Raw genomic sequence first — 17,250 nt, 5'->3', positions numbered from 1 at the left:
CTGGAGCAGTTATTAACTGTTAATTTGTATTTCAATTTATTTTAATTAATTTCGTTCACACTTTGCAGTGAAATTTCTTCACTTTGTAGTTTGAAATAATTTTTTTAACAATACCATCATGTTTAGACAGTTTTTCCAGTCATTATTTTATAACCATATTCCAGCTGCATATCTGAACGCAGCCATTTACAAAAGGAAAAGCATACCAAAATATTATAATCCAACTGATTTTTAAGCCTTTGAACAGTAGGAGTAAAACTTAAAATAAACCTTTTAGCTAACAGTATTTGGTGGGGTTTTTTTTCTTGCCCCCATATTTATGAGCAATGAGGCAAACCCCATTAATTAAACAGAACAAACAAATAAAATACTTTCCTAATCAACATTATTCAATTTAGAAACTTATTGGCATTTATGTAGCTTTAAAAGAATGACCCCTTAAGAATTTGTCCTAAAATAATATTTCCCTAGTCTGTTCACCTTTCAATTTAAGTTTTGCTAACATTAATATTTTCAGGTGGATACTTTTCTTGAAGGATCACTTGGCTTACAATGTGACTTAAGCACCTGCAGTGTTGTGTAAATGTATTTTTTTTAAACTTAAATACTACATTGTATTTGTTTTCTTTCATATTTCGTCTTAATTACCCCTAAAGTTGACTCAAAAATGTAAATAATTGCATTTTATTTCTTCTGAATCATGCAGATTTTCTTTGTAATAAAGGCAGATGTCAATTAGGTTTTATCAGCTTATTTGAATAAAACAACCAAAGTAGGACCAAACGCAAAGCACTTTGTCTTTGATGTCACCAAGTAGCAGTCCGTCCTCAATTGCACAATTATAATTCAGCCTGCTTTCATCAGGCTCTCAGACGTGAAGCAACAAAAGGGTAAAGGCACAATAGTCGCAGTGTTTTCGATTTCACGTAACAGTTGTTTGAAAATTTATGAGCAAGCAGCGACTAGGCAGTGCAATAAAAAAAACTTTTCTGTTACAGAGATGTTGTTTTTGGGGTTTTTTATTTCTGTAATGAAGTTACAAGTTCATGTGTGTTAAATTGACAATTAATTTATAGACCCAAAGAAGCTATAAGAAATTTAAATATGGGGCAAGTGAAAAGCCGGGTCAAGTTAAAAATACATGGTCCTTTCAATGAGATAAGACAAAGAAGAAATACAGCATTACTCTAATATGTAAAAAAAAAAAAAAAGCCTAATGCTTTCAGATGACAGAGAGAAAAAGCTTATGTATAGAAAAGCTTCCTGATAACATTGTGTGTTTATCAGACCAGTAGTTTCTGTCCTGATGAATGAAGATGTAGGATTTAATGCCTCAAATATTTTCCTGAGTGTTTTTTTTCCAAGGTACTGTTTGCTTGAAACTGAATGAGCTCCCTGAATAAACACTAGTGAGATCATGTAAGTGGTATCACATGTTGAGCACAAAGCCCTGGAAACGGTCTGGTGTGTGAACAGTCCAGGTGATTCTGCAGCTTTTGTCATGCCGTATGAAAGCCATCAATAAGTTGTGACATGTGATGGTTTTGGTCTGGTCATCTTTGCACAACTTATTGTTTGCTCTTTGTTCATTTATTTTGCATAATGTCACCTGCGTCTCACTTTTGTCTGGTTTGTACATTCATCGGTCCTTATAGATGCTGAAACAATGTTTTGGAACAGCATTTAGGCAAGATGTGAAAATGTGAGTACCACTGTACCGTAGCCATTTTCTTTTTTTCAGTTTTGGTGTAAAATTAACCCAGTTACTGAAGCAGCAGAGCACACCCAGACCATCACACTTTCACAGCTGTCGGAATCGCATTTTCTAAAATGTTTTGTCAGTTTTGTGTCAGACAATTGTGCAGAGAATAATTTCGAAAAAGTTTTGGGAATCATAAAAATGTTTTAGCAAAGTAGGGGGGTGCATTTATAGGCTTTATGGTTTTAATCTTGGAAATCTAACACGCCCATACTGTTGTTGTGTTCTGAACTCTGACCCAACTGGGTCAAAGGAGGCCTCAAATGAGCTTCAGATCTTGTTCGGGATCATTTGTGATTTTCTGGATGAGTTGTTGATGGTCCGGGAATGTCTGCCCTTCTTCTGTGTTCTCTCCATTTATGAATAATTCTTCTCGCTGTGATTCAATGGAGTCTCAGCATTAGCTGGATACGGGGGCGTAATGACGAATGACCAGGGAATGAAGGGACAAAAACCAGGAGGGTACAGTAAAATGGTTTGAGGGGAAACAAACTAAAGTAACCTGGGAGTTGGAGGAAGAACATTATAGGAAAGCAGGGTAGGATGAAACACTGTGAATTAAGCAGCTTAAAACCATTGGTTTTTAATAAAGATAAACCACTGCTGCATGTAGTAATATCTGGGGATAATGTGATGATTTTTTGAGATCTCATTGCCTACTTGTCTACTGAATAAAATTAGACCTGGTAATGCCTAAAGTAATTAAACCTCACTTTTCAAAACATGTACTCAACAATAGTTAATATAGGTTAACAAGGGGTTACATCTCCACACAGGGCCAGGTTAATTTGGATAGTGTTCTTTAAAAAAAATAATCTTGGGCGTACTGAGGGTATACCGCGACCCACATTTGGAGGCCTTCAGTCCTCGACACAGTGGTGATGGGTTCGATTCCCGGACGCGGCCGATGTTTGCTGCATGTCTTCCCCTGTCAGCCTACTGTCACACAAGGGACACTAGAGCCCACAAAAAAAAACCCTGGTGGGTGTGTAAAGTAAAAATTGTTTATTATGTCTCTTAATAAATTTATTTAATTCTTTTACTTATTTAACCACATTAGTTTTGTTCAATCTGTTAGAGTATGAGGCTAGAGAGTCTCTGCTGAACCAGTCAGATAAACTTTTCTGTTGACCTCTCCCTTTAGAAATTGCAGCAGGCTGATAGTGACAATGCTTTACCATGCATACCACAGCATACCAGTATTTGTTAACAGAAAAAAACAGATAGTTTAGATAGATATAGTGTGATGGAATAAGCCTTGAGTCTTAAGAAGTTTCTCTATGGAAAACCACCAGCTCGGAGTTTTAAGAAATTGGTGTACCTTCTGGATATTCTAGTTTGACAATGTTCTTGTTATGCAAAATTGTTCCATTAGTAAACCTGATTTTTGGAATCTCACATACTTGAACAAGAAGATGTTTATCGTCCAAGGAGTTAATTGACCCTCCAGTGTGGTTACGTGGCTTGTATATTGTTCAACTGAAACTGGAATGACTACATTGTGTAACATGAGTTCTATATATTGCGAGGGCTTGCAGCTCCAAATCAGAACTCAGTGCAGCTCGCTGCTATGTGTGTTTCCATCTGCAGATGAAATAAAGCTTTGCTCTTTGCCATTTGCCGGAGTCTCAGCCTGATCTGTTGTCTCAGGAAATGGTGTTGTATCTGCTTGTGGTGTCAGTGCAGGAATATGTGGTGATGTTGCTGACTACTGGCTTTTCTTAAATCCTATTTTTTGTACCATCTGAAGCTTTGACTGTTATTGCTGCTGTAATTATTTACTCTCTTTCTTCCAGAGAATGAATATATCTGTGTTGCTTGCATAGCTGCATCTAAATGACTTGGAATTTTCTTCCTTCTTTTGAGTTCATCTCTCTGTCTGACCAAGGCTACGTCTAGTTTCTCAATGCCATCTGGTTCTAGAGACCCATTTTCTGGAAATCCAAATTTATAATGCCACTGTGACACAAAGGAAAAAAAAAGATAATGACCTTTGTTTGGGGATACATTTTGTTTCATGGGGGAAAAATAAACAAAAAAATATATATATAACAAAAATACTGTTATTTTTATGTACCAAATATTTTGTCTGAGCTTACATTTTTATAGTAGCACATACAAATGCTTCAGTACTCATAGAGCAAAGGCACAAGTAAAGGTAGAAATCTAGGATGACTAGAATAACACATGAAAAGCATCTGTTTGATGGTTCAGTTGCGTCACTTACTCAGGGCGTGTTCCTCACAACGACGTCTATATAGTCCTGTGATCCCTGATGCCGAGTACACAACACATCTCTGCAGCCAGTTGTAGCTCTGCTCAGTTAAAGAGAGGACTCTTCTCCAAAAATGCAGGTTGAGGAATACAATCGCAGAGGTAACCTCAGGCTCTCTTTTACTGCATTTACCCCATTTCATGATAAATAAGCATGCAAAGTCAGCTGGAAATTTGTAAAACATAAAATTAAAAAAATACAACTGGGGACATCAGTGTGATTTCATTGTATGTTACTGTGCAGGTAAGGAGCTGGTGGACTACATCACAAAGTACCTGAGCTCTATCAGGGAGAGGAGAGTCATCCCAGACGTGAAGCCCGGCTACATGCGGGAGCTGCTTCCTGAAGCTGCGCCGACCGAACCGGAGGACTGGGAGGACATCTTCAACGACGTTGAGAAAATCATCATGCCTGGGGTGAAATTTCTGTCACCGCCCAACATGCTAACAAATGTTTAAAAAAAAGAGATTATACGCTTAATTCAGCAGTTTGAGTGTTTTCTTCTGTTTTTGTCCAGATGGTTCACTGGCAGAGCCCTCACATGCACGCCTACTTCCCCAGTCTGACCTCATGGCCCTCCATGTTGGGGGACATGTTAGCTGACGCCATCAATTGTGTGGGATTCAGTTGGGTAAGAGCGCAGCAGCATGACACACAACCCCCTAAAGTGGAGGCTGTGTGTCTTACATAATTCTGATTCTGACTCTGTCCACACAGGCCTCCAGCCCAGCCTGCACAGAGCTGGAAATGAATGTGATGGACTGGTTGTGCAAAGCGCTGGGGCTTCCCTTTTTCTTCCTGCATCATCATCCTGACAGCATGGGTGGAGGTCTGCTGCAGGTTTGCAACTGCATTTTTCATTTTGAATCCTCTGCTTTTGCCAGGACCTCACGATTTCTCCCCCCACCCCTTTGATCTAACAACTCTTAGAGCACCGTCAGTGAGGGGACACTAGTTGCTCTTCTGGCGGCTCGGAAGGACAAAATCCTGCAGCTGAAGGCCGAGCTGGACCAGGAAGTGGACGACTCTGTTCTCAACTCAACACTGGTGGCCTACGCCTCAGACCAGGTCCATGTTGCCTCCTGTCTGTCAGCGACTGCCCCATCATCGATCCGTTGAAACAAACCAGGACTTGTTTTGTGGCTGCTCTTGCAGGCCCATTCGTCAGTCGAGAAGGCAGGTCTGATCGCTCTGGTGAAGATCAGGTTTCTTCCGGCAGACGAGAAGCTGTCTCTGAGAGGAGAAACTCTGAAGCAAGCCATTCAAGAGGACAGGAGACGGGGCCTTGTTCCTTTCATGGTATAGTTTAAACGTTTTGTTGATGCTTTGGTGAGTTTTGGTGAGGAAAAGTCACTGGTGTTTTATGTTTTTTAACATATTTAGAGCGTTTTGAGTTCTTTAAGTAGAAAGTCACAGTGTACATTTTGTAGTTATTTAAAACAATTTAAAGCATATTAATTATTCTGCATTGAGCACAATCGAGTGCAGTCAAGAAAAGTCATAAAATGTTAATTTTGGCAATGTTTTAACCAGGGAATTCATTGTTTGTATGAATAAGGTTTTCACATCTCTTTTTGAATGTCTATGGTTTCTTTAAAATGTGCAAATACAACGAATTATTTAGCAACTATAAATTGTACTGGAGTGCTGTATTAATAACTTCATGTGTGTTTGATTAGCCATATCCAAAGCAAGATCTGCTTCGGACCGTTTGCCCAAAACACTAAGATAAAAAAAGGAGGGTAATTTTTAAGAATTAGAACATTTCACCTCTTAGAATATAAAAGATCAAAACCTAGAGAGGCATTGGAAGCATCCGTCACAAAAAAAAAATACAAGAGACACAAACAGACAGGAATTATGTTGCTAATAATTAGGTAAACTAATTGCAGTAACATTTCCTGACACATCTCTCTGTGATCTGGTTTCTCTCCTGTTCAGCTGTGTTCAACTCTAGGAACGACAGGAGTGTGTGCGTTCGACAAGCTCTCTGAACTGGGACCAATCTGTGAGTCTCCAAGCGTCACTTCAAACTATATCATCGATGAGACAAAATTTGTGTTTTTGCATCGCCCTCAGTGATGGAAATAATGTCTTTTTTTAACACAGGTGAAGAAGAGGGACTCTGGCTTCATGTTGATGCTGCCTATGCCGGCTCAGCCTACTTCTGTCCAGAGCTTCGCTGGTCCCTGGAGGGCATTGAGTTTGCACAGTCTTTTGTTTTCAACCCTTCAAAGTGGATGATGGTTCACTTTGACTGCACAGCTTTCTGGTGAGTCAGAACATTATCTGACCCTCAGAACCAAATTTACATTTTACATTTCAAAAGTCACATGTTTTGAGTGAAGATGATGGACTCAATTGCTTTATTTTTCAGGGTAAAGGACAAACATAAACTCCAGCAGACCTTCAGTGTGGATCCCGTATACCTCAGACATGAAAACTCGCGGGCAGCCACAGACTTTATGGTACCAGAATCATTACGTTTTTCACAAAGTCAAACCTTCAGCAGCTCCTACGTCCAGTAACACTTCTTTTCCTCCTGACGTCCAGCACTGGCAAATTCCCCTCAGCCGGCGTTTCCGATCTCTGAAGCTTTGGTTCGTCATGCGCTCCTTTGGGCTGAAAAACCTCCAGGCTCATGTCAGACATGCAAGTGACTTTACGCTCTTCAATTGTGAACAATTATAGAACAAATATCTTATATTCAACAAAATAAATGTGAAACTATCCACGTAGTGGAGGTTCAGGAACATATTTCTCTTTTGTTTTAGGGCATTGAGATGGCGAAACTCTTGGAGTCTCACATAAGGAGTGACCCAAATTTTGAGGTTCCCGCTGAGAGACATCTTGGCTTGGTGGTTTTCTGTCTGAAAGTATGCAAACTTGACACTAAACAATAAAGATGTGCTAAAAGAAGCTTTATCTTTTGTATGAGGCAACATGCCCTTTGGTTAATTACTGCCGAGATGAATGAAAGTCCCAATCACACCTTGGTCAAAGGGTCAAGCAATACTGCTTAGCAAGAAAGGTTTGAACTAGATTTAGCTCTTCAACTATTTTTATTGCACATGCTGGTATTTTTTATTTTTATCCCAGGGAGGAAACGCTTTGACCCAGGAGCTGCTGAGGAGACTGACCCGTTCTGGCACCATGTACCTCATCCCAGCAGAAATCCACACAAAACGCATCATTCGGTTCACAGTGACGTCACAGTTCACCACGGCGGATGACATCCTCAAGGACTGGGCCTTTATTTCTAAAACTGCTAAAACTCTGCTCGCTGAGAAGCACAGCTTCCACAAAGCTGACCAGCTGAGATCCGGAGAGCAAAAGGCGGCAGGGAAAGAAGAGAATCCAGATCCCCACCTGGACGCCATGGCCGACGAAAAGGAAGATGTGGTCACCCAGCTAGAGAAATCTCAGATAGATCTGTGGATCGACAAAGCTTGGAATCAACCCAGAAGGCCGATGCGCTCCCTCAGCTGCAGCAGCGAGCCGCTGCCCTACTGGGCGCTGTTTAGCTTTGACTGTGAAACGACTCCTGGTCTGAAGGATGGAGCACACGGCCTCCCTGCACCGTCAGCCACAGAATCCGGCCCTATGTCGACAATAGCCGAGATGCCTTCAAGTCTTCCGGGGAAACAGGTCTTGAAAAAGCTAACAAAGTTCTACAGTGTTCCCAGTTTCTGCAACCAGTGGGCCCAGTGCAGCAGACACCCGGTAAACTGCCCTCTGAAGGTCACGCACGCTGGTCAAAAACCCCTCTCCTCCAGCTGCAGGAGGGTGAACTGCATGCTCTCTTCTCCTGCTGCAAACACGCCTTCTACCTCTCCACTGGAAAGTACCGATGGTGCTGAACCTCAATAACTCTCAGATCAACGAACAGCAATTCAGTCAGCTTACAACCTTCAACAATGTCAACAAAAATAAATTTTTGTACACGTTGTGTCTTCTTTGTTTTTATTTCCAATAAAAGTACTCACCCCGCTCACCGTTTCTGTGTTTCACTTTGGTTTAACAACGCCATCTCGAGTCGTAGATGGAGCCATCACTAGCATTAACTGTAAGCATTCAGGTTTTTTGTTTCTCAGTTGTTATAGAGAGTACTCTATTTCTTTCTTTAGACAATAGAAAGTACTTCTGACTTAGTTCATCTGAGTTTGGCCAGTTTCTTTGTTTGGTTGTTTGATTTATCTGAATTGCGTCACAGCTCGAACTTCTAATGCCATTAATTATGTACCATAACTCTTTGTGTTTCATTATTAAAGAAATTACTCTTGGATCTTTGCCTCTGCTATCAACCTTTTATTTATAACTGAGCCAGGAATGGAGCTAGAGCTGACATGTTCTTTCTATACTTTAACTTTTTCTGTATCATAGAAAGTATTTCTAACTCAGTTTTTTGTGTTTAGTCTATTTTTCTACTGAACCGAGTCGTGGACAAAGGTATTGCTACTGTTATGACCCGTCTAGTGGTGGCCAGATCATAACATGTAGGATCCATCCTCTTCTGATTCCAAGCAGCCAACACACACAAAGTAGAACATTTTGTAGTGTTATTTATTTTTAAAAGATGTATTCTTGATTGAGGTGTTACAACAAGTGGAGCATATGGCTTCAGAGAGAGCTAATGCCGAAAACAAACAAAAGGAAAGTATCTCCGGTGTCTTCTGGGAGCCAATCAGGGACAGGCACCTGCCCACTTACGTTTGCGTGATCAATTTTACGACGCCAGTTGCAACACTACCATCCATCCATTTTCTGTTCACCCTTGTCCCTAAAGGGATCAGGAGGGTTGCTGGTTCCTCTCCAGCTACGTTCTGGGGGAGAGGCGGGTTCACCCTGGACAGGTCGCCAGTCTGTCGCAGGGCAACACAGAGACATACAAGACACACAAACATTCACACACACACTCACACCTAGGGAGAATTTAGAGAGACCAATTAACCTGACAGTCATGTTTTTGGACTGTGGGAGGAAGCCGGAGAACCCGGAGAGAACCCACCATGCACAGGGAGAACATGCAAACTCCATGCAGAAAGACCCCGGGCCGGGAATCGAACCCAGGACCTTCTTGCTGCAAGGCAACAGCTCTACCAACTGCGCCACTGTGCAGCCCTTGTAACACTACCAATAACTAAATATACATATTCTCATTTTTATAACTGAAGAAGGTAACCCTGGTTTTGCAGTTATGTTTAGTTGTGTAGAGATTCATTTACTAAGCTGTTGACGGGCGATTGCTGCTACAAACTGAATGTACCTTTTACTTTTTCCTTTAACACAAAAAGTTCTCCTGGATCGGTGATTTTGTGTCCAGCCTTTCCTAAACAGAATCATTTAGGGAGGAACTGCTATGTGTTTTTTTTTGTCTTGCTTTATTTTTCCATATAAAAATAAACTCCTGGCTCAGGGTGTCAGTGTCTCCCACATGTCCTCTCAGTTGCTGAAAATGGAAGCTCATACTTAGCCTGGTTCTGCTGGAAGTTTGTTTGAATCCTTTGTTTTGCAAATTCTGATATCAGCTGAAAATTGGGGAAATAAATAATACAAAATAATGAATGAAATATGAACTGGACTTAAAAAAATTTTTATTTACGCTTGAATTATATATAAAAAGAACAACTATAATCTATGAAATATTCCTGTATGAAATATTTTCCCTTTAGCCCTTTGTAAACACGCTCAATGTATTGGTCATTTTGCATTATTCTGCAGCCTGCATTACCTAAAATGTATAAAATCAGATAAATCATTCGACTCTTTCAGAGCTTAAGCGTTCCCTCTGTGATGGCGGTGAGAATCTCCTGAGTCATGGGTACGTAGCCTTTACCATCCTCCAGGAAAAACAAAGGGTCTTGGATGACGGCGGGGTCAAAACCCTCCTCAGCCAGTTTCGCCTTCAGCAGCTTGAATGTCCCAGTCACCGCTACAGCATCCTGTCCCAGGAACAATTCTTGTCACTATGAGAATTTTCAAGTTGACTTTACAAATGTTTTGCGTCTTTCTCTGTACATTGGGTTACCTGGATCCGTAAGAAACGTGGCCTGGCGTAGCTGGGCAGGTAGTTTTTGACGTGCTGATATACAGCTGTCCCATCAAACTCTGCGTTTCCTTTCAGCTTCAGCGCCGCCATTCCAATCCTTCCTTCATGCCCTAATCAGTCCCAGTCAATGTAAAAAGACAACTTTAGTAAAGCATAAATCTTTAACTTCAGAACAACTTTTCCAACAATGGTAGAAGAGGTTATCCTCAGAAGTCATATTTAATTTTTTCATTACTTTCTACTTGATGTGCTACAATGATTTAAAAAAAAGGTACATATTCTTGCCCAGTTAAAAACAGAACTCTATATTTCTATTTACAAAGCTGTGAAACGGGTAGTAATGACGTAAGTTACCTGGCACCTTCACGCCGTAAACATTAGCCTCCTCAATAAAATCCACCGTCAGTAAATGATCAGCCACCTCTGTGGTTGCCACGTTTTCTCCTTTCCACCTGCACAAGACGACAAGACAGCCAGAGCACATGGAAAAGTTAGCTGCAAGTTGGTAGAATAATAATTCTTAAAAATCCCATATTGTGAAAACTATTACACCTGGAGAGTAATCAATAAAGCAAAAAGTTAAATATCTAAATTTCTCAACAGCTATCGTCTCACATAGAGTGGTTAGATTACTGAAAAAACTTCCAATTTCAACATTTATCAACTCAGGCCTCAGAAAATAGTAATATTTTAAGTGAAAATTTGCTTACACACATTTATACCAGCTGATGCCACTTTTACATTAGACCCTTTTGTGCCTTAATCATCTTCAGATCTGGAAAAATAATGACGAATGACAACCTTATGTGTCCATTGTGGCATTTTCAGCCTGTTTACTATAAGTATAACCAACAGGCCAGGCTAGGATGCAGAATATTTAAACCCTGCCTACAAACTGCAGACAAGAATTCCTGATACACAAACACAACAAAAAATTAACACAAGATACCAAGATCATTAGAATTGTACATCTATATGTTCTGATTGAAATTATGAGACAATCAGTGTTACAAGAGCTTTAAATATGATTCCACCAAAAAGGGCAACTGTGGTAAACACTATCAATTAACCAACTTTTATTCTGTCTTCATAGGCTTATTGTCTTCTCCTAGTGTCCATCTGTATAGATTTTTCCATTTTGTCCCAGCCACTGACCTGAAAGTGTCTCCAATGCGGTCCTGAAAGTAGACAAATCCCTCCTCGTCTATCCTCAAAAGGTCGCCGCTGTTAAAGTAGAGGTCTCCCTGCACAAAGACGTCTCGCAGCTTCTTCTTCTCCGTCTGCTGTTTGTTCTTGGCATAGCCATAGAAAGGGGTTTTCTGTCCTATCTTCCCCACCAGCAGACCAGTTTCGCCTTTACATTAGAGAAAAAAAAAAAAAAAACACGGTAAGTTTTGAAAAAAGACAAGGACGGATGTTAGATTTGGATCTGAACAAACTCACCTTTAGGGACTTCAATGCAAAATCCTCTGGAGTTTCTGACTGCCTCCTCTTTTTCTGTGTCATACCTTATAAGGGCGTATGGAGATGACATCTGAAAAGAAGTTGGGAGATTATGATAAATGAAGAATAATAAATCATTTGACAGCCATTTGAATGTGTATGATAAAGTATCCTGTAAAGATAAAAAAAATTTGGCAAGCACAAACAATATACATGTACACATATTATGCTAATTACGATTCTCACCTTGTAGAGAAAATGCTCTCTGCCGATGGCGCCAACTTTTCCAACGTAGTTGACAAACCCAACATTAGATTCTGTCGCTCCATAGCATTCGCAGATGCGAACATTTCCAAAACGCTGCAGGAAGTCAACCCAGGTGTCCGGCCTTAACCCGTTCCCCAGTGCCAGTCTCACTTTATGATCCTTGTCATTGTCTTTCTGAGGGGAGGGTGCAGGGGAGGTCAGACACAAATGAAACATCTTTACGAGCAATGTTGCGCACTGATGCAAGAGCAGAGTTAGGTGTCATCATTTTAGTGGCTTATAAAATGCATTGACTTGTTGTTGGACAAATTAAAATGAGAAATCGGACAGCACGTGAACAAGAATGCAGTATTGTAAACATAGCATTTGGAATTGTAATAGCTTTTTTAAAGTGAATATAGTAATTCAATTCAGGTTATTTAGATAAACTGGCCTGTATGGAAATCAAATACATTTTTTTAATAGAGAAAGAAATGTGGATTTTATTTGGTTCTTACACTTTTGGCACGCAGGATTTGGTTCGAAAATCACACTTTGACCAATCCTGTTCAAAACTCAGTGAGGTTCTTCTCTGGTTTGTGAAATCCTTAGTTTATATGGCAGTGGATGATTATTTTATTTTTATTGTTCTTGTTGTTCTGTCTGTTTCTTGTTTTTTATATGGACCATAATTGCGTCTGAATAAATGTGATTGATTGATTGATTGATTGATTGATTGATTGATTGATTGATTGATTGATTGATTGATTGATTGATTGATTGATTGATTGATTGATTGATTGATTGATTGATTGATTGATTGATTGATTGATTGATTGATGGGCTGTAACATATATAAAATAAAAAGAAAGCAAATCTTTACTTCAAATGTGTAAAAAGGCAGGGAAAAACATTAAGAAAAAGAAACATTATAATAATTAAACATAAAAAAACCCCAAAACTTTCACATATCAACAACCAATGGCTCAAAGGCTAAGAAGTTATCAGCAAGGATTCTACATCCCTATTGAATCCATCCTGATTAGCTGCATTGCTACACTGTAAGGAAAAGAAAAACCCTCCGTTGTACAGAGAACACAGAGAGTGAAAGCAGCCGACCTCATAAACAACACAACCCGCCTCTGTCTGGCCTCCTGGTCTAAGTCACCATGTACCCACAGACTGGCTCCACCAGGCTGAGGACAAGCTTCTCACACCAGGCTGTTACAGTCATAAACTCTCCCTGCTTTTCACATCCCTCCCAATATATCAGTGTAAACAAGGCCCTTCCACTGGGTCCTCAACCACACGGCACTCTTAACACAGTGCTCCTGTATGTGTAGGCCACCTCCTTTTATATTTCTACAGGTTTTTTAATGTACTTTAAATGTTTTCAGGTTATGAAACAAATCTTAATTTCACACAAACATGAGTAAATAGTTAAAGCTAGCTAACTTGCTAGAGAGGTAGAGGTTTTGAAATTGCGATCTCATTTATTAAGGAAAAATGAAACGTTTAAACCGTCCGGTGAAAAAGTAACTAATAAATCTAATACTAAAGTATTAAACCTAATAACTGCTTCTGACTCAGCTTTGTTTCTCGTCTGTTCTTGCCTTCCAAACTGTGTTTCTTTTTGAGTGTTTTTAGCCTTCCTCATGTCAGACAGGTTAGGGTTTTTAAATTTTTATTTTATTTAAAGAGTCTTGCAATAATCAGACTTGTGTTTAGCTAAATTAAGTGAAATCAGCTTCCTAAAAAGGGGGTTAATCATATTGTCATGATATTATAAGAGAAAAATATAACATTTTCTTTATCTTTTTAGGTTATCTAGCATTCAAATGTACACGATTGACTGAAGCATTTAAACTGGACAAAAAACCAATTTTTCTTTGCCATTTCTCTGGTAGAAAAAATCTGAGAAAGGGCAAATATCTTTAAAGTAATGTTATTCTGTGCATAACAGCCGAGATCCTTGTCTGGTTATACTGGAGGTTTCTTCCTGATAAAAGAGAGTCATTCTTCTCCACTGTTGGGGGGATGATTAAATTATCCAAGTTCCTGGATGTTTAAGCAATGACTAAACTTTTTAAAGAAGGTTGGGTCTGCTGCTTGATCAAAATGTGCTCTGAATTCAGCAGAATTAATAAAGGTCTTTTGGGATCATGTGATATCAAACTAATGTTTACCTTCGGTGTGTTGCACAGATAACGCATGATCTCTCCTATGTACTGAATGGCGGTCACATTGTGCTTTCTGCAGTCATTCCAGAAGTTGGAAATCGAGAATTTCCGTCTCAAAACCACAGTGATCCCTGGAAAAGGAAGATGCACAGATATCAGCAGAAAATGAGACACAAGGCTAGCTGAGGGCTCAGTAGTGTTTACAAGTTTGAGTCTTTCAAACACGAACATTGGAAACCAGAACCAGATTGCTCTTTACTTGAGGTCACGTATTTTGGCTTAACCTTTCATAAGCTTGATATCATCATTGAGGCAAAGCAGCGGACAGTCAATGACTAAATAGCTACAGGACATTGTCACATTTTTAATGAGCTATTGATTTAAGATAATTAACTTTCTTTTTGCTTTTTCTCCACATTTCTCCTAACACATGGTTCACTCATCGACTCTTTCGTTGTCGTAGACGACATGTCTGATTTAGGTCTCTCATGAATTACCTCGCTCTATGGCTCCGCAGAGTCCCATCAGAAAACCAGAGGTGTGATAGAGAGGCAGGTACAAATAGAGAACATCGCTGGAGTGCACACCAACCATAACCTGGAGAAAAGACGACATCCATACCCTCTCGTGGTTAACTACAGCTGCCTTGGGAAGTCCTAAAAGATAACATTGCCATTAAAAGCCTTTTATGTGTAGCTCAAGGCCACAACTAGCAAGAAACGCTACAGAACGAACAGGTCAAGGTCAGACGAGGACGGCTGATTACCCGTGGTCCCAGACGTGTAGATGTAGAGTGCTGGAGTTTTGAGGCTGATGTTTGCCCTCAGCTGCGGCGACAGAGGCTCGTCACAGGCCTTCTCGATCTTATCGGCGAGGCTTTCGATGCCTTCTGCGTCACTCTGGTCGCTGAGGATAAACACGCGGATGCCCTGCTCTCTCAGAGCTGGCAAAACCTCCTCTACGGCTCCTCGCAAGTCTCAGAGAAAGAGAATAAAAGTGGAGGTCTGTGCAAATATGAACGGTAGTTCTCAAGAAAGTTACGAACAAATCCAAATATTGCAAAAGTAGTTTAATCTAAAGTTATTTGATTTATTGTCTGTCACACAAAGGGGCGGGGGAGAGCAAATAGGAAATTGCACAACAGACGTGACTTTTATGCCAGTATAAACTATTTAATAGCAGTGGAAAAAAAAATCGCGTTTATTGCCATTGCATATTTGGTTGAACAGTGCAGTTAAACTATGCATTCTGTTTTTTTTTCCTGACAATGGTTTGTATGACAAGTCAGAAGTCAAAATTTCAAGTGGAGACTTGAAAAATCCAACATGGCCACCTTGAATACAATTTGATGCCCAAATAAAGATTTTAAAAAATAGTTTTATCTTGTTTTCTAAATATTTGTGTCTCAAATCACACATATTCTATGAGCTCCTTTAGTGAACATTATGTTATGTTAGTGATTGAAAGGTCAAAGTTCAGAGAAATACACTGTTATTAGCTTGTGTCACTAATAACAGTGTATTGTGCTGGTTAATAAAAAATATTGATTATCAAAGCCCACCGTTTTTCCACTGGAGCAAAACTAGGTTGGGCTTAATATTATTCCCAGACCCAAAATCAAACTTCACAGGAACAGAACACTATAGAAGCACGTACCACAGGAGGAACTCGGACCACAGTTTGAGAACCATGGTCTAGCTAATTTCATCTACCCAATAGTTAGTTCATTTTTTGTTTGTGTCGAAATAAACACAGATCCATTATAACATTAGCACTGGCTTCAACAGACACTCAAAAACAGGAACGAAGAAAGCTCATTGGACAAAATCACTCATTTCTGAACAAATCACGTGACAATAAAAAGAAGTCTCGGAAAAATGGGACACAAAAATAAAAAATAAAAATAAGAAAAAAAACTGCAAAGATTCAACAAATGGACGCCTCTGAAAAGTGGCTCCAGCTTACCAGCACCGGCGATGAGGACCTTGGCCTCGCAGCAGGAGAAGCAGTGCACCAGAGACTTGGACCTGACGTTGGAGTTGAGGAGTGACGCCACGCAGCCCAGCTTGGCCAAACCCAACCAGAGCCACACAAACTGCGGCTCGTTGCCCAGAAACAGCGCGGCTGTGTCCCCCTCTTTCAGCTGGGCGTGCGTCGACAGAGCCCTGGCTACTTTGTTGCTCTCCCTGTCGGCCTGGCTGTACGTGTAGGCGCTCTCCTCGAAGATCAGAAAAGTCTTTTCTGGATGCTTCTTCACTCTATCCAAGAAGCAGTCCAGCATGCTGGAAAAGTTCTTCTTGATTTTGCTCATTCGCATGCCGATGCGAATTGCAGTGACCGCGTATCTTAGATCTCCCAGAAAATATGGATTTCGCCAATAGATGAACAATGGCAAAATTGCCAAAACGGTAAACAGGATGTATGCGATCATTGTGCTCCGGATTGCAGACTCAGTCCTGAGGGTTAAGAGTGCCTCAACCACTGCAGTGAAAAGTTTTGACTCGTTTACGCCTCCTGAACTTTGCCCAACTTCTCCCTCTTCTGGTTGTAGGAAAAAAGGGTTCACATAAGTTTTTCATTTACAAACCACTGCTGAAAGGGAAAGTATGTGTTCCCAGGGTCCTATGTTCCAAGGGTTCAGCACAATCATTTGGGCTTAAAACGTCAGACCATTTAAAACAGAACAAACAAAAGGCCTTTGTTGAAGTCTAGAGATAAAAAGCACTCAGTGGGATGATGTGCATGTTTCCCATTTACAGTTATCACTGATTGGGGTCAGAGTTTTATCAGATATTTAACATTGAAATGATCACAAAGTAACTAATTCAGTGTGATTTAAAGCATCAATCTGCCTTGTGTGATAAATCAGATCTTATAACTGATCCTAGATCAGATATAATTAACAACATAGTTTCGACCCCCTACGTCCCTGAGTAACAACAGTGGTTTTGTTGACATTTTTATTGCATATTTTAAACTCAGAAATGTTTTCGCACATCTCTGAGTTTAAGTTCTCAGCTCTGCACATGTTACACGTCTCAGGTGAAATGAAACTGATGTAACAAATGATGTTTTGTATTCTTGTCTCTGCTACTCCTTTCTTCCGCGTGGGAAGCCTGTAACAAGAACAGCTCCAGTGAATGAGAGAGCGACCGCCGTCTTCTTCCTCAAACTCTGTCTTTATTACAAATTCTCAAAATTGTAAAGTCATGAAATTAGACAATAACCATTTCTTTTGTGCAATCATTTTCAAAGTATCGTTTTGTTGCTCCAAAACAATCATATTCTATTCACTCAA

General features: G+C 40.1%; 2 protein-coding genes across 2 annotated transcripts; one reads left to right on the top strand and one right to left on the bottom strand.

The window, feature by feature from the left end:
- The first annotated feature begins 4,008 nt into the window (after positions 1-4,008).
- On the top strand, positions 4,009-8,025 carry hdc (histidine decarboxylase). Its single transcript, XM_044134288.1, has 12 exons — positions 4,009-4,135; positions 4,278-4,450; positions 4,552-4,665; positions 4,752-4,874; positions 4,965-5,102; positions 5,190-5,333; positions 5,976-6,042; positions 6,144-6,306; positions 6,412-6,502; positions 6,588-6,686; positions 6,809-6,910; positions 7,134-8,025. Exons 1-12 carry the CDS (start codon positions 4,108-4,110, stop codon positions 7,902-7,904), a joined length of 2,013 nt encoding a protein of 670 aa, XP_043990223.1. The 5' UTR covers positions 4,009-4,107; the 3' UTR covers positions 7,905-8,025.
- Positions 8,026-9,611: 1,586 nt separating this feature from the next.
- LOC122841190 (very long-chain acyl-CoA synthetase-like) lies at positions 9,612-16,492 on the bottom strand. The gene is made up of 10 exons (XM_044134277.1): positions 15,918-16,492; positions 14,719-14,928; positions 14,450-14,608; positions 13,959-14,083; positions 11,773-11,967; positions 11,527-11,617; positions 11,239-11,437; positions 10,438-10,535; positions 10,063-10,193; positions 9,612-9,976 (listed from the first exon to the last, which is right to left on the bottom strand). The coding sequence occupies exons 1-10, from the start codon at positions 16,381-16,383 to the stop codon at positions 9,803-9,805; spliced, it is 1,848 nt and encodes a 615-aa protein (XP_043990212.1). The 5' UTR covers positions 16,384-16,492; the 3' UTR covers positions 9,612-9,802.
- Positions 16,493-17,250: the final 758 nt, after the last annotated feature.

Source organism: Gambusia affinis, linkage group LG02 (assembly GCF_019740435.1).
Source record: "Gambusia affinis linkage group LG02, SWU_Gaff_1.0, whole genome shotgun sequence".
Lineage (NCBI taxonomy): Eukaryota > Metazoa > Chordata > Actinopteri > Cyprinodontiformes > Poeciliidae > Gambusia > Gambusia affinis.
Note: the sequence above shows the minus strand (reverse complement) of the source record. Positions and strands in the feature narration are given on the sequence as shown.